Source organism: Saccoglossus kowalevskii, chromosome 1 (genome assembly GCF_978046115.1).
Source record: "Saccoglossus kowalevskii chromosome 1, keSacKowa6.1, whole genome shotgun sequence".
Taxonomy (NCBI): Eukaryota; Metazoa; Hemichordata; class Enteropneusta; family Harrimaniidae; genus Saccoglossus; species Saccoglossus kowalevskii.
Genome location: NC_140641.1, coordinates 36,584,659 through 36,607,576, shown reverse-complemented (window position 1 = coordinate 36,607,576; position 22,918 = coordinate 36,584,659). Strand labels below are relative to the sequence as shown.

Here is a 22,918-nt window from a genome sequence, read left to right as displayed (position 1 = left end):
TTGACATTTAACGAGTTTTAATTTCATATTTTATAAATCATTTGAATGTAAAGACCATTCACAGCTTCTTGAAAACGTATATATGATGTATATGAGAATGAAAAGTTTTGACAAATAAAATGTTAAATATAGAAAACCCAATTGTTTAACACGAATGTGGACTTTGTAGATTTTGCCAGAATTTCTGTATTATCCCAATATAGTCAGAATTTGTGATGAATGTGCCTTTTTGATGCGATAGTACTACATTCTTAACTTTACATGGATTGTCACTGAGAAGATCTGGTCTGAAATAATCCTGGTTTGCGGTCGGGATAACTCCTGCAATCTCCATCATGAATACCATGGAGACCGCCTTAAACTGGTCATCGCTAATGTCATGTTTATACACTGCCTTTGTTAGTCGGGTAGCAACGCTCTGTGACATCATCACTATTGCGAGTTCCACGGGTTCCACGTTAGCATGTACGCGACTCGAAGATACTAGTAATTTTCCGTCCGATTTATCTAAAAGGTTTATAGCGTTCTTGTAATGTAGAATAGCGTAATCCATCATTATCGCCAACCTCTTTGCATTATGACAAAATTGATTAGCCCAGTTCACACTTGAGACGAATGGATCAGGTATTGTAGTATTTTGAATCGTGTTAATGATGATGTCATTATGTTCCGAATTTTCTTTTACGAGCATTTCTATTTCTTCTGGTCCTGAACTATGCATTACAAAAAGCGTCAGCGCATTATTTTGTAATATTTGTTTGTTTGCCCACGTAGTGCGAAAAAGATTTCTGAGTGCGTACTCGGACGGCGATGAGCGTAGCATAACCAATAGTTCCAATTCCAATGGTGTACCTTTACCAAAACCCTTGCAGTTAGTCCTCGGATTAAGAAAACTCGCCATATCGCCTCTATTTGTCTTACTGTGGTGTGCCGTTTTCTTTCTTAGTGGAAGTTCAATTGCTAAATCATCCATAAACACGAGCTCTTTTTCGGATAATATATACTCGTCTCTTATCGGCGCCAGATTGTACATCATTGTCAACATACTGACGACGCCGAATATTACTATAATTCCAAATACTTCTGCTGGGTGCGTTCTCAACAACCGTCTGACAATTTTAGTGACCATTCTTGAAGAGAACGACGTGTTCATGCCATGTGTAAAGCCGACGCGTCTCCTCACTAACACGGGGCGACCCACGCGATTATAAAGCATGGTTAGTTACGCTGAATTAATCCCGTATTTAATACCACCACTATCAGTGTTCCCAGAAGTCCTACGTGTTTGCTGATGTGAATGAAATACATTATTGCGATTAATTAATTAATTACGTTAATTAGATTTTTACATTTGTACACACTGATGAATTGTGATTTTCCCCTTAGAATATGTATCGCGGTAAGAACATGTTATTCCACTGACACGCCCATGTAGACACTAATGTTAATAAGGACGTTATTATATTGTATTCACCAACATTGATCGAAAGCCACATACACCGACTCACTCCTTCAAGTTAAAATCTGGTACCAGTTGAAATATCGTTGGTTTGACTTTGTAGAAATTCTAATGTTAATATTATTGAACTGGAATAAACGTGTCACAAATTGTATGTGTATTCATATTACTTACCTTACACCGAATAATACGGCTGTGACGTATGACATGGAGATGAATAACGGGATAGTTAAGTGTCCATTATTGTTGCGGTCTGAATAAATAGCTCATGTTTGATTTGCAACTGTACTTATTTGCTGTCTAGGAAACAAAGACTATGTGACCAAATTCGCCAAAAATACTGTACTTAATAATAATACAAATCAGAAACGGGAGTTAGTCATTTACCAAATATTAACATGACAACAGCTTCTGGACATCTGTTGCGGAGCAAGCAACCCGTCAGCAGTTCGATGACATTCAACAGCGCCATCACACGATATCAGTTGTTCACATTCTGAGTCAGGATTTTGCCACGCTACGAACATTTAGCAACACGTTTATGTTATACTAGTTTGACGCGAGAAGTTCCTGTTATAATTAATGCAACGCAAGACCGTGTGAAATAGTGGATAATGTCACCTAACTATAGTTGTTTGGTCGGCTAATAGTTCAGACAGTTCGTACTGCTATCGCGTTCACATATTACTAAAACAAATGTCCCAAACTCTTCCAAATATAGTAAATCGTGCATAGATGCGCTTCCATGATGGGAATGTGCAATGTTCATGCAATTTGCATCGCTGTTTTGTTTACCTGATTTTTTGTTCGAATGCTGTTATCATGGTAATGGGTCTACAAAGGTAGTTTTGGTTTGGTGGTCGGTACATGGATTGAAAACGCGGCTATTACTAGTAGTACCCTGCAATTTCTCTCTGTTATACAATGCAACGTTATACAACGGAAACCCCGACACAATTTACTACCAATTTTCGAGAATAAAACAACTGTATAAAAATGATTAAAACGCATGGTAAAGGAACTACTGAAAGCTGTTATTCATGATACAAGAACTATTCACAATAATTTTTGAAATTTTTGTAATATCATAGTGTTCTTTCTGACGATGTATATCATTTCAGATAACATAAAAAAAGATGGTTATCTATAATTCATAATGTTATAGTCCCAATAAAACTGATATTGTAAAATTATTAATTATTATTATTTTAACAATTTGTTTCTAAATCGGATAACTGTTTTCTAAATTGAACGTTTATAATATTGTATTTGTTTCAATGTCGGACGAATCACGCACAAACAGTATATTTTAAATTCCAATACACCTTGGAGAACTTGCTTCGTTGTCTCGCAGCTGGAATTGCTACTTTCAGATACATTATTATCTAGCCTCGGTTCCAGTCTCTTGCCGCTGCACTACATCACACCGGGGCTCTGGTTTGGGCGCACGGCGAGCCGCTTTTGACGAGAGTGTGTGTTCCTGTGTAACAACCAGGAACGACAACTACATAGAGACTAGAAATCGAGTCTGAATATTATCCAACAAACATCTGATATTCGAATTGAGCAAGGTAGACTGCAAAATGTTATTACTGCAACTAATTAGAAGATGAACTGCATTTTTCACAGAATGTAAATTATACACAGAAGCAAGAAAGAAGCTTTATTCAATCTATTCACAGAAAATTGAGAATTTTAAATTGTTACAAAGCAAAGACAAACTTATTTACAATGAATGCAAATTGTAGACAGACATCAAAAGAAGTCATTCATTTCATTGAAATAGCATTTTCTATTAGAAACAAAAATAAGCAGTAAACTGATTTTTCTTTAAAGACTTGATTGTCTCCATTTTATTACTTTATTTACATTTTTCTGCTCTAATATCTTATTTATATTGATAAACTTGCATTCCTACTTGCTGTCTATTAACAGATCACTCAACAATAAATTAACCCATGAATAGGGATTCCTGCAATATTAGTACCAGTAGTACATATTCTGATAGCATTACATAAAATAAAAAAAGTTACCAAAAAATCATACAATATACTAGCATGCTGACAAATGACCATAGATGCCCGTTTATTGACACTGCCATGACTGATAATTCAAAACAATGAAGTAGGACAATCAGAGTTAATTTAAGCTTGATATTTAATTATTTGATGTTTTTTTTTAAAAAGTTTTCCTGTTTTTTTAGTCATCTCATTTGAATGACCACTAGATAAAACTGTTTAATGCATTGTGCTTACCAGTTATAATAATAATAATCTTTATTTCAATTTCTTTTTTGGTTGTAATACATGTAATAAAGTTTTTTGTTTTTTATCACAATACAACAAAATATGTTAAAATAATAAAATGTCTACCGAAATACATATGCTATCAACATAAAAATTAAAATATAGATAATAATAAAGATTTAATCTGCAAGAGATTTTCTTTTTTCCAATGCTGTTTGTATGTAGTGTAGTACTCCAAGTATACATTGCTTGTTTGTGTTGTTCATAATGTACATGAACCTTTGTGTACTGCTGACTGAATCAAATTTCTTCATATGAGAAAACAAGGAGTACAGCTGTATATAGTGGACATTGTGTGATAAAATGAATTTCATCTTCAATTACTAAATTATTATATTTAGTACAATGTTATTTTCAGATGACTGATAATATTCTTGTAAGAAAAACTATGAGAACGTTTGAAATCAGTTTTTTTTATTCTGTAATAAAATAATACAAATATATACAAGTTTATACAGAGTACAGTCCCTTTGTTTACAGGAACTGAGTGCTGTGATCCTCTTGATCATTTCAGTTCACAGCCAATTCAACCATCAAAGTTTTAATGAAGACACCTCATTGTGAGGCTTGCATTCAACAATGTATTTTACATGCATGATTGTGGCATATGGAGATTGCATATAACCATACTGCAACAACCATTGCAACACAGTTTAAATGCAATCTAATTTGTATTGAGCTAAGACACTGATGTAAATTGCGTGTTCAATCAGTATTATGCCTACATACAATAGATGTGACATAACCATAGAATATTGAAAAAAGCTGATGTAATTTCTATCCCTTGTGATTTGTTGTGAATACCTGGGAAGTTTACAAATTGTAAAATTATTTTAATAACATAGCCATCAGAAATACAACTGTTTGTCTTAAAAGGTTCATGAATAATGAAATCAATGCTATTTGAATATCAAGAATATCCAGAAACAATTACTACTGGTATACACATTTATTCAATACCATATAATTTAATAACAGGAGTCCGAGTGCCACCCTAATTTGGGAACTTTGATTTCAAGAATGCAATCAAACGTTGTTAATGCAGATTTTTACAACAGACATACAATTAGCCCCCATACCTGTTCATTCATTCATTCATTCATTCCAATGCGATCGAATGGTCATGGTGAATGAAGACACATGTTCATACATTCCTCTTTTTTGTTTTTTTTGCCACAACAACTATATTTTGAGTATTCATTGTCCTTTGAGATGTCAAAAGTTGTCATGCAAACTATCAGTAAAATAAAATATCAACATTCTCATTTTTAAAGGAATACTCCATCTTTACTGTGAGAGAATTTATTATCCAATCCTGCAGCTCGTTTCATCATCTGTTTCTTCTTTGCATCGTCAAATTGGTTCACGTTAAGGTCACGTTCACGATCAAATGGTCGTCTCTCAGTTGATTGTACTCCATCTTCCTCCTAAAATACACAGAGTGATAGATACATTAAATCCCTGATATTGTTATTCAGAAACAATCATATTTCAAAAGTCATCAAGATTATTATTGATGTAATATGTCAACACAAAAAGAACAGGTCTCCATGCTTGCTTTCATCTTTCATGTTGCAACAAACATATTTTTTTTTTTATTATTTTGGTGCAAGAAGACATTTTTATACATATCATGGTTGTTTCTGTCTCTTTTTTATGTGCATTCACAAGTAAGTGCTAAACCTATAAATTACAGAACATTTTACCATAGATACAATACTTTTGACTACCATTATGCCAATTTAGTACACTACTTCTGCACTTTCAGGCCTTTACCTTAACCCAAAGTTACACGCTGTGGTTTATATGTGATTAGTATCTGCTGCAAAGAATCACTATGTTTAATTACATGTTAACATCACTGGGATGTAACATAGTATTTACCCTGTCATGTATTGAGTGTTCTTTCTGTGTTTTACTTCCTATGTTAGCAGCTACTATTTACTGTGCTGTAGTGTTACTTTCACTATCTGTACTACCAGATGTCTGGCTAAACTGTGTGACACGGATTGGCATCAATGAGTTTGATGGTCTCTGCATATAATAAACTAAGTTATTAGGCTTTCTTTATTTTGGATGCCTGGTGGACAAAAGGAAGACATGCCTTGACATTTAGCTAGGTAATTTTATGCCATGTGAGACTGTTGTTTTCAGTTACACAGACAGTATTTCCATGTTTTACTTACTGCTTTCCGTTTTCTATCTTTTGTGTGTATTTCCATCAAGGTGGCTGATCTTCTTCCTTCATTGTGTCGGGCAACTTGTTCTGCAAGTTTCTTGTCTCTTTCTGTCATCACTCTTGCCTCAGGCTTTCGCTGTTTAGCTTTTTCTCTTTCTGTTTCTCGTTCCTGCAATTCACAAATGTGGGGATAATCACTGCAGGTAAGTGTACCATATTTGCTATATTTGTAATGCATGCTCTTACATAAATGAGAGGTGTGTCTACAGCCAAATAAGGGCATATATTAATAAACTACGGTAGTACCGGTAAACTTTAAACATAAATTTATGGTTTATGTGCACTTCTATTAGAGATTCGCTTCAGATAAACTGAATATAGTACAGTGGAAACATTCTGTCTACCAAGAAACTTAAACTGCTTCCATAAATTCAAGCATTGATATATGGTAGGAAGCCAATAAAAGAATCAAAACTATGCAGTGGTTCATAATGACAACTGAGGTGTACTTGGATGTCAACAGTATATGTTATTTTGTGCTTCATAATTTAGAGATTTCGCATACCAGAAATAAAACAAATTGAGTTGTCATGGTGATGTATCAACATTCAAAAACTGATTGTAATTTCAAAATTCATCAAAAGGTTGAAAACTATTTATTTTGTTTTGTTTGCCCCCTCACATACAGGGTTTAAGTTGTCAGTGCTTGTCCTATTGCTAACATGAATGACACATAAGGAAATGAATGAATTTGTTGAATTGTCTCAAAATTGTGAATGAATATCATTTATTATAAATTTTTTAATAAATTCAAAAAAAAGTATATTCCAAGTTATTATTTTACACAGATTTCATATCTGGATATCTTGGATGTATTGAGGTCAGTAGACAGTAATGAACTACAGTCCCTAGCAACTTATCTGTACCATTCCTTCAAATGACATTATAGAATTTACAGAAATATGGTGTGATTTTACTACTGGTAATACCAGTACATTTATATATTATTCATACTAGGTTGCAGTCCCTTGAACTTTAATAATGATTTTACAATTGAAAAAAACACAAAAACATTATTAAATTATGATGATTTTACAGCATATTCATAAATACCATGGCCTTCCTTGCTGTATCTGCTGGTGTGTCAGTCCAAACTGATCTGTCTTCATTTGAGGGAGCTGCTTTTTTCCTGAATGTTCTTGCTCCTAAACCAAAGGCTTTTGAATACTCAGGTAATTCAGTCATCCAAGATTCTCTTGCGGGAGCTACATCTTCATCCTTGAGTGATGGAGAAAATATTTAGATAAGAATTCAACTGTGAAAAATCTGGTATGATTATACTGTAAAATGACTAATTTTCACTGGGTTTAAATTTCACTGATTTAGAACAGGCACATTCAGTGGGTTTTAAATTCACGGTTTTATCATTTCGATAATGCTCAACTTTACATATTCACTGGGTTTTAATTTAGCGCATTTTCCAGTCAGCGAAATAAGCAAAATGAATAATTAATCATTTTACAGTATTACCTTTATAGGTACCCTTCAAGATGATTACACTGTAAATATACAGGTGTAATGTAACTCCTAAGCTGGCTATCAGCTGAATTTGCCTCATAAAACTTAAATTATTTCAGTGAGTAGTATTGTCATCAATAATTTTAACTTATTCTTTGCAATTAATGTTACTTATATGAGATATATTTAAGTAGAATAGTCTGCATGATTCAGATATATGGTGGTTTTGAAAGCAAGCTAAGACAGCTTTAAGTCTAAGTGAAATGTTAGGTTATGCTTGGACTTGAACTGTAAGAGTGGTTTTGTGCACTGCTGCATACTCAACACTCATTGGATCTTAATGGTTTGTTAATTCATAGAGAATTTATATCATCGCCCAAAGTATCAAACACGAACGTATATGGAAATGACTGGAATTGAACAACAATAATTTAAAAACATTAATTACAGAATTAACTGAGTTATTTCAACTTTTGTGTTCTGGTTGAAAACTAAATAATATAGGGTGGCATTATAGTACATGCTTAAAAAATGAAGATATAGCTAGGTTAACAGCATAAATATGCTGCAAACTTATTTTAAACATCATTCATATTATTTTAACAGAAACACATGTAATTTTAATCTTGTGTGTCACATAAATATTAGCATGTAACTTGATGAATCAAAATATCATTAGTATCTAGCTATTTCTGTACAATAAGGTTTTTTGAAAATCATTCTGGATAACCATTTTGTAGACATCTCTTAAACATTCTTACTTTCTTATTTAGCCTGTCCTTCATGGCTTGTGCTCTTGCTTCAAATTCTGACACCACAGAACTTTGTACTGGGCCCGTACACGGCATTGGTCCAATCATAAAATCCTCATCCTCTGACGATGAGCTGCCTATATTGTCATGGCAACCAGATGGTTGCTTGGGATCCTCTGTAGTGTCTTTCTGTACATGGAAACCAGGAGGTAAAGCAGGGCCCATTACTTTAGTATTAATTGTATCTTTTTCTTCTTCGGTGTTCTTTTTAGCAAATCCCGGCGGCAGTGCAGGGCCATACAAATTCACATTAGATGTTTTTTCGCTCTGTGGTTTCTCTTCTAATTGTTCTGCAGTTTTCTCTTTAAAACCAGGGGGTAAAGCAGGTCCCATGAACAGTGGTGTTGTAACATGCCTCTTTCCATATACGGGCGGAGAAGATGTCTTGAATCCTAATAAATTAGGAATCACATGAAATGTATTGTCAGGAAACAAATAATAAAATTTCAAGATCAATTCTTTGTTTTACCACCATTTTCATTCATACAAAAATCGACAATTACGCGTAAATACTATTACTATACCTGGGGGTAGTGCTGGCCCTGCACATATTTTTTCTTCTGTTTCTAAATCTCCTTCACTATCACGATCACTGTCATTTATTTTTTTGAAACCGGGAGGCAGCGCTGGCCCGATGTTGGAAGCCATGTTGAGGTCAAACTGCCAACCGCGCATGAAAAGAGCAATTTGATTGGCTATCATGAGGTTGAACGTTGCTTTGGCCAATCCAATGTTACTTTACAGAGTAGTGTTTATTTGTTCGCGTTTCTCTTCGTCAAGAGAGGTCAACACGTTATAAACAATCTGTAGAGTAAAACATGCCAAAAAACAAAGGAGGCGGAGGGAAGGGGAAAGGGAAAGGAGGCGCTGGGGGTATGTATTTTTGCTTGACATGTAAAACGTGTTATCGTACAGCATGCAGTTAAACAGGAAAGTCTTATCAGGATTTTGTGTATTTTGGGAGCTTCTCGGAATCTAACTTTAGTGCCAAGCATTCATTCAATCTGTTTGCAGTTTTAGCAGCTCTGATTGGCATGCATGTGTTATACCGTGTCAATACCAAAGACAATGTGACAAGGACCATGGATGTAAAGTCCTCAAAGACAAAACATTGATTTTTTTCTAGTGTTTTGCTGTAGACATCATATCAACGTATTAAATATATGTATGTCGTGGTAAAAATAATAATTCATCAACATAAAATTCATTGATTCTAGATAATTAATTATCGACCTGTTGTACTATTTTTTTAATTTTTTGTCATCTAATGATATTTTCTTACTGAATGGCTATCAAACATTGCAGTGCGGTACATATACTAGTAACTAACCTAACATTATCCGCAATAGGACTGCATGGACAACCAATCAAATGGCTTTTTAGCTCCGCTGTCGATTTTGTCGAGCGGATCTTATCATATGAGTGATTGTCCGTCGGCGTCGGCGTCCGCCGTCCGTCGTCGTCTGTCGGCGTCCGTCGTCGTCCGTGTCAATGTTTTACTTTTTCGACTTCTTCTTGAAAACTACAAGCCTGAATGCTTTGATACTTGGTGTGTATGTACCTGGGGTACACCTCTCTTAGATTTGTTCATTTCATGATGATATCTTCAATTTTCTAATTTTGGCGAATATTTTTGTAATTTTTGGTAAAAAAAGTTCTAATGATATCTTCAGTTCTTCAATTGAAATGTGCCTTGCTAACAGCGGAGCTATCTCAGCCGAGAAGCTGCTTGTTTTTTTACCAAAGCCTGTTACTGTGTGTATATTTGGTACATGTGTTGCATACTAGTAGTGCCAACATGTATACTTTACAAATTGTTGGAAAGTTGATGATTCAAATAACCATCATGGTTTGAATAACTAAATCTATTGCTTAGCTTAAGACTGTGCAGTGGTGTTATTTTTTATGTTCACCTTCCTCAAGATAGCGTTTTCTTCACTGAAGCATGTTTCTAGTATGTATGAATATTTCGCCGCTGCGGTGTGAACAGTGAATCTGTTTGGGGGATATTTACATCAAAGTGGTGCAAATAATGGATCCATTTCTTTTATTTACACCATTGTGGTTTGAAAAGCGGATCTGTGTCTGTTGTGTGTACCACTGCAATGTGAATAGTCTCTGCAACTTTCTTCTTTTAATAAATTTATTCCCAACACTGCATATTTTACATTGTATATTAATATTCAATTATACATTTAATTAATGACATTATATTTTGTAATTTGTCTAGTGCCCTTGTATTTCTTTTAAATCCAAGCACCAACATTAAACTAGAAAACTTACTGTGATATATATATTATTAACAACTGATAACAAATGTATAATCTAGGTAAATCAGCTGATAGTGATGACACAAAAGGAAAGGCAACGAAAGGCGGTACTACTGTAAAGGTGAGTACTACAGAATATTCAGGGATTATTATATTTGAATACAATAGAATGTTGTTTTTCAAAACTGGGCCGAAAGTGATAAAAAGACAAAGTTTAGTTATGTCATATTTAGTCCCTGTTCCAGGTGCAGCCAGAAAAGGGGAGTATAGTTTCTTATTTCCGGTTTCTGTCTTTGACGTCTCTAACATTTTCTCAGAAATTCTGCAGCAGATATTGATGAAACTTGGTAGGTTGATAAATAAGGCCGAATAAGCACATACTTTTGAGTCTTTTTCATGATTTTCATCCAAAATTACCTCTCCCAACACCACTGAGAGAACAACTGAGCATGCTCAGAATAAATAATTAGCTTAGATTGTAATGCTAGAGTTTTTAGTGATGTCATGACTTGGTCATGACCTTGATCTGAATCAGTGACAGATGGGTTGTACCATTACCAATCTCTGTGGAAATTGTAGAGGGGTGTCAGGGATACGAATTGTGGGGAATTATAGTGGTGATACTGAAACAAACCCAGGTCCTGGTAATATACAAAGACCTGAATTAACAAAAAAGTCAAGTTGTTATTAAAAATACATCAAGGTTTACTCAGATTTATGAATGCAGTTTCTTGAGCATGTACACATGTATCAGACATAGCTTGGTTGCACTTGTGTACTCTGAGATTTTGGAAGTTATCAGTACAATACTATATTTAGGGAAATCACTTTATGATGAATTGTATCCACATAGAGTACATGTTCCATGTATTATTTTAACATGAGTATTTTATAATTAAATGACTGGGACTGTGACATTCATGTCCGTTTTTTTTTCGGACTTCATTTTGAATGAGGGAAATTTATTATTGGTTTCTGTGTGTTGCCTCTTCTGATGCCATAACATTTGGAAATCACAATCACCAGATGAAAGCAGCAATGGAAGTGTTCAGAGGCACATTTTATGCATCAACTGCCTCTTGAGATATTAAAATACTTGATGGCTCTGGCTGTGGTACCTCAGCTAGGTCCAGTCAGTATCAAATGTCAAAACTCGTAATATCATACAGAATAAATTACATTCTTGGTTTAGGTCAGACATATACTCTGTGAGAAGCATTCAAAGGTGATGGAAGCAATGGAGAAACTAAAAGCTGGGGAAAGATTTAATGAAGTTGCTACAAAGTACAGTGAAGATAAAGCCAGGCAAGGGGTATGTGCACAATGCTCTGACCTCTTTGGATAATTATTAAACTGCATGTTGTTCAACTATTATGATTCCGCAATGATCTCATTGAATAGGAATTCGTATCATATATTATATGTACCTGCAACTTGAGTAAGACATTTGATTCAGTAAAGATTCTGTTGTACCAGTCAAAGAGAACTGATCAGGAGTTTCTTTGAGTTTCATAGGTGTACATGAAAATCGGAAAATATACAATGTATTAAAACTTTCAAAAACCAAATATAAAGCAAAATCTTGTATATTTATTTGGCTGAATCAGAAAATTTGTGTTCTAAAAGCCACTAGTCTGTGTTGTATGTTTATTACTGGGAAAAACAAAGCCACAGAAGAAAATCATCGTATATGATGCCATTTGTTGTTCTTGATCATGATGGAGAAGACACCTGACATTTAATTAATAACACAAATTGATTTCAAAAGTATGTTGTCAAACAGGTGAATGTATAGAAAATCAACTTGATTTGTTTTGGGTGTGAGAGGAGAATGGTGTCTCACTCAAGTTACTTTAGTTGAAACTACTGGTTAATAAATATTAATGCTATTTTTTATCTGACGTATTTGCAGGGTGATCTTGGATGGATGACGAGGGGTTCAATGGTTGGACCTTTCCAAGATGCAGCATTTGCTCTCTCTCCCAGCACAACAGGCAATCCAGTTTACACAGACCCACCAGTCAAAACAAAATTTGGATATCATATTATTATGATAGAAGGAAAAAAATAAAACTTTTATATTATGTACTCCTACATACATACATAGCGAATGGTCTTTACAACCTTTGGCCTCTCTGATTTATCTTCAGAAGTAACAATAATACAACCAGTTAAACACGAAATAAGACTCCATATAATACCCTATATACAATACCCAATAAGATCATTTATTTAGTGAGTGTCTTGGATGTTTGAAGAAATAATAATGTGTATTGGATCAAGTAACAGTCATGTACACCTGCAACTTAATAAATACTTAATTATTGTCATTGTACAAAGCTGGAATGACACTACGTTTTAAACGGGATGTTTTTTTTTTGTTTTTTTTTAAACTACCATATTTGATCAGAGTGCTAAGACATGTACCCCGGTAGTCCTTTTACCAAGTTCAAACAAATTTGCAAGTGTATGTTATTGTGTGCAGACAGGCCCAAAATAGTAAATGTATTCTATGGCAATGTGGTCATGCCAATAAGTATTTAAATGATGGTAGAGAATTGTTTTCCAGACAAAAGAATACATTGGAAAGTCTGACTTGAACTTCACAGCAATATCTAAGGCCTTGGTGCCCGTCCTATGTGCTTTGAAAACTGAGTGCCCTTTCAACTCAAGAATTCAAGCCCTGCACGGTACTTGCCCTAATGGAGCATTTATTGTATGTATCTTCAAAATGACTAAATTTGACCATATACACACCTCTGTCATTTCTATAAGACCCTGTGCTACTAATACCATGGCGCAAATACTGTAACCCATGTATAGAAAGGTACTTTTGTTATCACAAATCTCATATACGACTACGGGTATCTAGTTTTCAGACCTTAATGGTTGAGATAATCAAACATTATTACATTTGATTTATACACTGATTTCATATAAATGTACCTCTGATAAATCTGTTCAAAGAGTAGCTGTATATTTACCCTTTTCACCACCAGATTTTCCCGCTCCTATCTTATATGAATATTTCTGAAAATGAACCCCAATTTTGGAGCCAACAGATGTTTTTACTCAACAAATTTGGTTATTTTTTTGTCCAATAGCACTATTTTGTGAATTTGTGATGAAAAGAGGGAACTGTTGATTGATGGCCTGACACCGGATTCCTAGAAACAGTGGATTTTCAAAATATCTGTTTGTTCAAGCGCATTTTTACATGCCAATCAATGATCAAAAGAACCTGTATCACAACACATAACAATGGAAGACAAATGTAGGTCTTGATCATTATAGCCCCTCGATACTGATGCATATCACGCAACAACATCCATTTTCATTTCTAAGGTGTCTTACTAATGTTGGAATAAAATTTAACTGGATTTGTTGGGAGATATTCCAATATATTAACCTAATTTGTTCACAACTGGAAAACTTACTGGGAGATTTGTCAAAAATGAAGCATTGTAATGGACACAGAAGAGATTATTGAGGAAAAGTACCTTTCAGTATAACCCATTGTGTGCCATTGAGCTAATAATATATGGATATGTAGCTCCATGTGTTAATACATGCCAAACTTGTATGAAGACTACAAACTTCAACTACGAGTATGTGTTCTTATACATGTTATCAACATGCAAGTAAGTACACGTTTCAAACATTTTCAAGTGAGTCTTAACATGAAAGTTTAGTATATCATATCTGTTAAGAATACAGGACTAAATTCTCTGTCATCGTAATTTCCCTTTCAATCCTAAATCATGCAGGCTCAGGATACACATCTTGAAGCATGTTTACAGAGAACTGTTGCCAAGTCTAACCATGTGAGCAAAATGCTAATTACATGATATTTTTTGCCACACTTTATTAAAGTGTTATAAAGGACAAAATCTGTGTAGATTTCAAGTGCATAGGAACAGAAATTGATATTACATTAAAAGAAATAACAGTTCGTCATTTGTATTGTCCACTAAATAATATTTTTAATCACCACCCTCTTGGTTGTGATTTTCATTGTTTGTCAGATCTCCAGCTGTGGATATCATTCCATAATTTTCTTCAAATAATTCACTGACGTTATCAGCCAGAACACAGACTGATTGAGCTAAAAAAAAAAAAATCTGTTCAGATGTACAAATGAATAAAACAATTGTTGGAATTTGTATATCATAACGAAAAATGGTCCTAGACAAATCCTCAAAGCTATTTTTGGTCCTCATCTTCTCGTTTACGTTTAAGTCCCGTTGTGATGACTGTGTGTGCTGGTACTGTAGGTGCCATGGAGGTGGTCGGCATTATTCTGACGGTGAACGGTGTACCCACTGTACTCGGCTTAGATGCTGGTGTGCTCATTACTGATGTTGGTTGTAGGGTTGTATTCGGTGTTGCTGTAAAACAAACAAATCATACTTGCATTTCATTATTATATATGAAAATGAACGAAGACAGTAAGTTGCAAACACAAGTGTAGTCACAGCAATCACTGTGAAATTCATGTTGAATGTCATCACTTTTCGTGTGTTCAAATAGTGTGTGGGGGGAAATCGTGTTTTCAAAGAGATAGTGTCAGAACAGTTACTCAAATGTTTTGATGCAAGTCTTAATATTGCCAAATAAAAGATTTTGAAAATATTGCTTAAATATGGTTAATATTCAACTGAGCAGCAAAATCCATTTGTTGCTGTAACTGCAAAATTGCCTCATTAGTGTAATTCGTTAAAATATATGAATAATACAAACCCAGTGTTGGTTTCATCAAATGACTCATTCCCTGTGTTGTCACCATGGTGATAGCTGGTGATGATTTTGTTACTATGGAGATGCCACTTGGGGTTGTGATCCTATTTGTTGTTATTGACATTGGAGTAGATGGTTTGGTGACTAGATTCAAAGTTGGCAGTGGTTTACCCAGAGTTGTGGTGCCTACAACAGTGTACAATATCAAATACAAAAGAATCAGTGACATTTCTCGTTGGTGATGCTCTAGCGTGGTATCAATATACAAGCTTGAAGATATATGATTTTGATTACATTTTCGATGATTTGCGATCAATTCAACTTAAATATTAATAACAAATTTTAGCAAAAATGTGTGCTTGAATGCAATTACATTTCTTGTAAGCAAGCACAAGTAAATAGTGAAAATGTGTTTTTTATTTTGGTTACGCAATCTTGCTCATGTAATATCAAAGCAATCGGACTTGCGGTTTTTAACAAGAAGTCAAAAATATCACTTTTTACCAAAAATAACAAAAATATTCACCAAAATTAGAAAATTGAGGATATCATCACAAAATAAACAAATCTGAGAAAGGTCCACATGTAGTACCTATATATGTAATATCAAAGCAATTGGACTTGTGGTTTTCAACAAGAAGTTGAAAATATCACTTTTTACCAAAAATTACAAAAATATTCACCAAAATTAAGATATCATCATGAAATGAACAAATCTGAGAGAGGTCCACATGTAGTATCTATATTTGTAATATCAAAGCAATTGGACTTGCGGTTTTTAACAAGAAATCGAAAATATCACTTTTTACTAAAAATTACAAAAATATTCACCAAAATTAGGGAATTAAGGATATCATCACGAAATGGAGAAATCTCAGAAAGGTCCACATGTAGCATTTATATATGTAATATCAAAGCAATTGGACTTGCGGATTTTAACAAGAAGTCAAAAATATCACTATTTACCAAAAATGACATAAATATTCACCAAAATTAGAGAATTGAGGATATCATCACAAAATGAACAAATCTGAGAAAGGTCCACATGTAGTACCTATATATGTAATATCAAAGCAATTGAACTTTTGGTTTTTAACAAGAAGTCGAAAATATCACTATTTACCAAAAATGACATAAATATTCACCAAAATTAGAGAATTGAGGATATCATCACAAAATGAACAAATCTGAGAAAGGTCTACATGTAGTACCCATATATGTAATATCAAAGCAATTGAACTTTTGGTTTTTATCAAGAAGTCGAAAATATCACTTTTTACTAAAAATTACAAAAATATTCACCCAAATTAGAGAATAGAAGATATCATTACAAAATGAACAAATCTGAGAGAGGTCCACATGTAGTACCTATAGATGTAATATCAAAGCAATTGGACTAGCGGTTTTTAAAAAGAAGTTGAAAATATCACTTTTTACCAAAAATGACAAAAACATTCACCAAAATTAGAGAATTAAAGACATCATTACAAAATGAACAAATCTGAGAAAGGTCCACATGTAGTACCTATATATGTAATATCAAAGCAATTGAACTTTTGGTTTTTAACAAGAAGTCGAAATTAACACTATTTACCAAAAATGACATAAATATTCACCAAAATTAAGATATCATCATGAAATGAACAAATCTGAGAGAGGTCCACATGTAGTACCTATATATGTAATATCAAAGCAATTGGACTTTTGGTTTTCAACAAGAAGTTGAAAATATCACTTTTTACCAAAAATTACAAAAATATTCACCAAAATTAAGATATCATCATGAAATGAACAAATCTGAGAGAGGTCCACATGTAGTATCTATATTTGTAATATCAAAGCAATTGGACTTGCGGTTTTTAACAAGAAATCGAAAATATCACTTTTTACTAAAAATTACAAAAATATTCACCAAAATTAGGGAATTAAGGATATCATCACGAAATGGAGAAATCTCAGAAAGGTCCACATGTAGCATTTATATATGTAATATCAAAGCAATTGGACTTGCGGATTTTAACAAGAAGTCAAAAATATCACTATTTACCAAAAATGACATAAATATTCACCAAAATTAGAGAATTGAGGATATCATCACAAAATGAACAAATCTGAGAAAGGTCCACATGTAGTACCTATATATGTAATATCAAAGCAATTGAACTTTTGGTTTTTAACAAGAAGTCGAAAATATCACTATTTACCAAAAATGACATAAATATTCACCAAAATTAGAGAATTGAGGATATCATCACAAAATGAACAAATCTGAGAAAGGTCTACATGTAGTACCCATATATGTAATATCAAAGCAATTGAACTTTTGGTTTTTATCAAGAAGTCGAAAATATCACTTTTTAATAAAAATTACAAAAATATTCACCCAAATTAGAGAATAGAAGATATCATTACAAAATGAACAAATCTGAGAGAGGTCCACATGTAGTACCTATAGATGTAATATCAAAGCAATTGGACTAGCGGTTTTTAAAAAGAAGTTGAAAATATCACTTTTTACCAAAAATGACAAAAACATTCACCAAAATTAGAGAATTAAAGACATCATTACAAAATGAACAAATCTGAGAAAGGTCCACATGTAGTACCTATATATGTAATATCAAAGCAATTGAACTTTTGGTTTTTAACAAGAAGTCGAAATTAACACTATTTACCAAAAATGACATAAATATTCACCAAAATTAGAGAATTGAAGATATTATCATGAAATGAACAAATCTAAGAGAGGTCTACCCCAGCTACATACACACCAAGTATCAAAGCATTCAGGCTTGTAGTTTTCAAGAAGAAGTCGAAAAAGTAAAACATTGACACGGACGACGACGACGGACAATCACTCATATGATAAGCTCCACTCGACAAAGTCGACAGCGGAGCTAATAATGTTAAGTTTTTGACAACATTGCAAATATTTGATATAATAATGCTGAAATTGCATGATACAATTGTGTCTTATCCACCACCGTCCCTTCTAACATCACAATCTGACTTTTTAAAATATTATAGTCCAGTGGTTAATCCGCTTTTCAGTCTGTGATATTAGTTTTTTTTATAGTAAACTTTATTTCTTAGACATACAATAATGACTACTCAAGTTAATTTTAGGTATTAGGTAGGCTAAACAAATAAATTTCATTACCAAACTTCATTACCTGATGTACATTGTATCTCAATTTTCAAATGAAATTTTGTATGGTAAATCGCATACAAATGGTAATCACCCCAAAACAAACAGAGATTCTTGTCATTGAAATATGTCCTTCTAGGTATAGCAAGGGCAATATCAAAATCAGAAAAATAAGATATATACACACGAGTAATGATTTTTGGGGCCTGGTGAGAACATGTTTCTTAACACTTGATCTTAACAAGCTTAGGAAATATTAGTCAGACATGCAGCAATCAATATAAATAGTGATGTAGATAAGAATTCATACCTGGACCAATGTTGAGCTTTGGAATTGTTAATGTGTGCTGCAAGAAATAAACAAGAAAATTTAACAGTAAAGATGACAACTACAATGATGAAATGAGAAAGTTAAACGCATGATATACATTGCATTATTTATGTACATGTAGTTGTGCATTATACTGGGAACAGTAAATTTTACAATATTGTATGGGGCTTCATCATTAAAGGATTGTATGCTGGAGTTACATAGATGATTCTACAGCACAGTTTCTAAACCTATGTATATTCAACTGGACAAGTTAATGACAGATGGCGCTATATGACTTTCAGATGTTCTAATAATACAACAGTACAATGACTTTGTGAACACAATATAGTATGCAAAAACTATTGACCTAGTGATGTATATTCTGTATAGCAATTATTCAATGTTCCATCAAATTTGTTCAATTTTACCTTTTTGTGTAGGTGTTTTAATCTATAATTGACTGCTGACAGACAGTACCTATCTGGAGGTAGTCTGAGTCCATTGTGTGGTTTTATCAGCGGCAATGGAGCACTGTTTCTTTCCCTGGCTATTTCCATTAATAACTGCAATATACAATATGAAGGATGTAAATGTACTATAATATACTCGCAACATTAGATTGACTATGTCATAATTGTCTGGTAAATTTATAAAAGGAATGTTTCTATTGACAAAACACAGTCCCCGTTATTTAATTATAAAATACTCATATTAAAATAATACATGGAACATCTGCAAACAATTGATTTAATATGTACTCTATGAGGGTACAACTCATCATAAAGTGATTTCCCTTAATCTGATAACTGAAAACTTTCATTGACCCGTCTCCAAGTGCAATCAAACTATGTCTCATACATGCTCAAGCAACTCCATTCATAAATCTGAGTAAACCTTGATGTACCTTTAATAACAACTTGACTTGACTGTTACCGGTAATTCAAGTCTTTGTATAATACCAGGACCTGGGTTTTGTTTCATTATCACCACTATAATTCCCATCAAAATGTAGCCCTGACACCCCTCAACATTTTCCACTGAGATTGGTGATGGTACGACCCATCTGTCACTGATTCAGATCAAGGTCATGACCAGCTCATAACCAGGTCATGACATCACTAAAAACAATAGCATTACAATCTAAGCTAATTATTTATTCTGAGCATGCTCAGTTGCTCTGTCAGTGCAGTAGGGAGAGGTAATTTTGGATGAAAATTTTGAAAAAAAACCACTTAGGATTTTCAGATCTGGAAAAAAAAATTACGTTTTTCAAAATAAAAAGTTTTTATTATTTTAAACAGTGCATAATATGTAATAATAATTTTAAATTCATAAATATAAGGCATGCTGTATCTTCATACATGTGAATATTTTCTGTAACACAAATTCTTAGTCTCAGTTGTCCTAAGTGTTTTTGGTTTCTTAGTGACAGCTCTGTATTGTCGATGTATAGTGCAAACTGAGTTTCTGTTTCATTTAGTTAGGTTCGAATATGATTAGGTAAAACTTGTGAATCAGAAATCAGGAATTCATAAATCTGAATATAACAGAATCAATTATTCTGAGCATGCTCAGCTGCTCTGTCAGTGTAGTAGAGAGAGGTAATTTTGGATGAAAAGCTTGAAAAAGACCCACTTATGATTTTCAGATCTGAAAAAAAATTACGTGCATATGTAACACAGACTTCACCTGAACGGGGACTAAAATGATAAATGAAGAAAGTATGACGAATTTCATTTTGTTTAGTGTAGGTGACAGTATGGGCCCACTGCCCCTCTAAGGCAAAAGAACTCAGGACAGAGAGTGCCACAGTTTTTTACCATCTACAAGTATGAGAGTATCTTCTCCAATTATATATTTTTTATAAAATTAATTATTGGTGTATATATACATATAGATAGAGAAAACCCTTCTAGTGATATGTGCTATGAGAGTTTTCAAATAACAATTTGAGATCTACTGTACATACTGTACATATAATTTGCCATCTAGAGACATTATATTCATTCATTCATTCATTCAAACCCAATATGGCAATAAGTAATAGCAATGGCATATGGATGTATCTATGGTAATACCTCATCTTTACTCAAGTTTTCAAATATGATTGATGCCAAGATGTATTTTCGTTTTGTCCTATGTCTGTATTTCTATCTTTCGTATGTGCATTAGTAGCAATGTGATGTAGGAGGGGTGTGTACACCAGTATGTGGTGCATCTAACTAGCGGTATATCAGATTTTGTTTCATTCATAGATAAACATTTGTGTTTGATGGTCGCATCACACACACAGGACAGTCATGATGACAACATTCATTTAAGCTACCTTGGAGATAAGGCTGTATTTCTGATACTTACATCCTTTGGTGGAGGTGAAGTAAATGTGTGGTCCATCTGATGCTGAATTGACAGTCTTACATCGTCTGTATCTACAGTTTTCTTTCCAGCATGCTGGGAGTACACTTTGGCATCATCCAAAATGTTACTTACATACCCTGTAAGATAAGAGTCAGTTTACTTGGTATTCACGGTATATTAATTATTTATTATTTATTTATTTGGATAATTTGTAAATGGCTACTTATTTTATAGTCTTGTGTATTTAGATGTTATTATGTGAAAATCCTGTGATATTGTGTCATACCAGAGGTACATTACTTGGGGTTTGCAACTATGGTGACATGATACTAAGATCCCGTTTCAATCTAGCTCTCGCATAAGCGTTCTCGCATGCCCGAGGTAACTAGGATACTGGGATGTCCAGGTGGATCAAAATAGCTGCTCACGATATGATGGATTACGATAACTATATTTTCTGTACATTTTAAGAGTTAAGCCATGTAGGTCGCTGAAGTGGGTATGTAAATAAAAAAAAAAAATTGTTTAGAAGTGAGTAAGGTTTACAAAAGGTGGGCTGCACACCTCTACCCACTTAAGGTGGAAGTGCCCCCCCCCCCCACGGGTGTCTGTGTCTACAACCACAGCCCCTCTATCACAGGACTCCGGCTGCAACAAAGAAACAACAAAATACTATTACGCCCAAGCTGTCTTTACTACGATCATACTAATAGTTCATATCATTACATGACCCACACAATGTAATATACAGTGCAGTTCTACTGAATCACGCAACGTGAAAATGCGCAAGAAGTTCGAATTGCCAAATCGTGTTCGACAAAAACAATAATCGACCACATTTAGCCGTGCGATGTGTATGTGTGTACAGCGTAACTGTGAATTCAGTTTCCACTTACTGAAGGTGAATTCCAACATTTGGTTAATCAGTCTAGGTTCATAGTCACTAACTCCCATATCTTTAAGAATAGCTGCCATAACCTGGGCATCTCTTGGACTGCTTTTCGCCGGCGTTGTTGTTGTATTCGTCGCCGCCATTTTGATAAAAAAACAAACCCTATAACACAGCGCCCCCTTGCGTCGATCACATCACATCAACACATTAATACTAGTTTTGTTGGCCTAATGGCCATTTCACCATTCTAAATAACACGCACAAATTAATATAGTAAAGTCGTGCAGTAAATTCAAACAAAGGACTGTACCAATTTATAGTCGCATAAACCAGAACAGTCTCTATAATTATAGTGATTGATGATCAAATCTCAATTTGAAGGCACTAATTGACGAGAGCTTTCACAACCACTTCACTCCAGGAGTAAATAACTCTTAGGGTGACAGACTTTAGCCTCAGTGTTTTACTAGCACTATTTTTTTACCCGAATCTTTGTTGTACTATTGGAAAGAAACAATGGATTGGAGATTTGATACAAATGTTAAAAGCGGGTACACATGTATCATAAAAGCTCTCAGGCGACGTAAAATACAATTTCATCACATCGTCCTGAAAATATGGTGTCCATGCAGGGATACTATACTCCAGATTTGGTGTAACCACAGTCTCAATGGAGGGTCTATGGTATAATTAAACCATTACATAAGTGTAACAACGATGATTGGTATAATTATCTGTATATAAATATTATTACTGTGCCCAGAAATTGAATACGCAAAATTAGGGTGTTCTTTGTCAATTCTAAGTGCTTTGTATGCTCGGGTGAAAACAAGATATTCAATATGTCCTATTGGAGGTCATTGATACATTTACTTTCTTAATATAACTTAGAAACAACATACAAATAACCCCTTTATGTATACTTT

General features: G+C 33.9%; 4 protein-coding genes across 4 annotated transcripts; 1 reads left to right on the top strand and 3 right to left on the bottom strand.

Moving 5' to 3' along the window:
• On the bottom strand, positions 1–1,851 carry LOC144359849 (lactosylceramide 1,3-N-acetyl-beta-D-glucosaminyltransferase-like). The gene is made up of 2 exons (XM_078012788.2): positions 1,634–1,851; positions 1–1,288 (listed from the first exon to the last, which is right to left on the bottom strand). Exon 2 carries the CDS (start codon positions 1,214–1,216, stop codon positions 146–148), a length of 1,071 nt encoding a protein of 356 aa, XP_077868914.1. The 5' UTR covers positions 1,217–1,288; positions 1,634–1,851; the 3' UTR covers positions 1–145.
• A 2,311-nt stretch (positions 1,852–4,162) lies between these two features.
• LOC100378735 (GPALPP motifs-containing protein 1-like) lies at positions 4,163–9,017 on the bottom strand. The gene is made up of 5 exons (XM_002738900.4): positions 8,799–9,017; positions 8,224–8,666; positions 7,058–7,222; positions 5,952–6,113; positions 4,163–5,192 (listed from the first exon to the last, which is right to left on the bottom strand). Exons 1-5 carry the CDS (start codon positions 8,974–8,976, stop codon positions 5,034–5,036), a joined length of 1,107 nt encoding a protein of 368 aa, XP_002738946.3. The 5' UTR covers positions 8,977–9,017; the 3' UTR covers positions 4,163–5,033.
• Positions 9,018–9,031: 14 nt separating this feature from the next.
• LOC100376939 (peptidyl-prolyl cis-trans isomerase NIMA-interacting 4-like) lies at positions 9,032–12,907 on the top strand. The gene is made up of 4 exons (XM_002738890.4): positions 9,032–9,147; positions 10,604–10,665; positions 11,737–11,856; positions 12,457–12,907. Exons 1-4 carry the CDS (start codon positions 9,093–9,095, stop codon positions 12,613–12,615), a joined length of 396 nt encoding a protein of 131 aa, XP_002738936.1. The 5' UTR covers positions 9,032–9,092; the 3' UTR covers positions 12,616–12,907.
• Positions 12,908–14,205: 1,298 nt separating this feature from the next.
• LOC100378588 (transcription initiation factor TFIID subunit 9-like) lies at positions 14,206–22,157 on the bottom strand. The gene is made up of 6 exons (XM_002738899.3): positions 21,997–22,157; positions 21,101–21,237; positions 19,171–19,305; positions 18,740–18,776; positions 15,285–15,467; positions 14,206–14,932 (listed from the first exon to the last, which is right to left on the bottom strand). The coding sequence occupies exons 1-6, from the start codon at positions 22,133–22,135 to the stop codon at positions 14,748–14,750; spliced, it is 816 nt and encodes a 271-aa protein (XP_002738945.1). The 5' UTR covers positions 22,136–22,157; the 3' UTR covers positions 14,206–14,747.
• Positions 22,158–22,918: the final 761 nt, after the last annotated feature.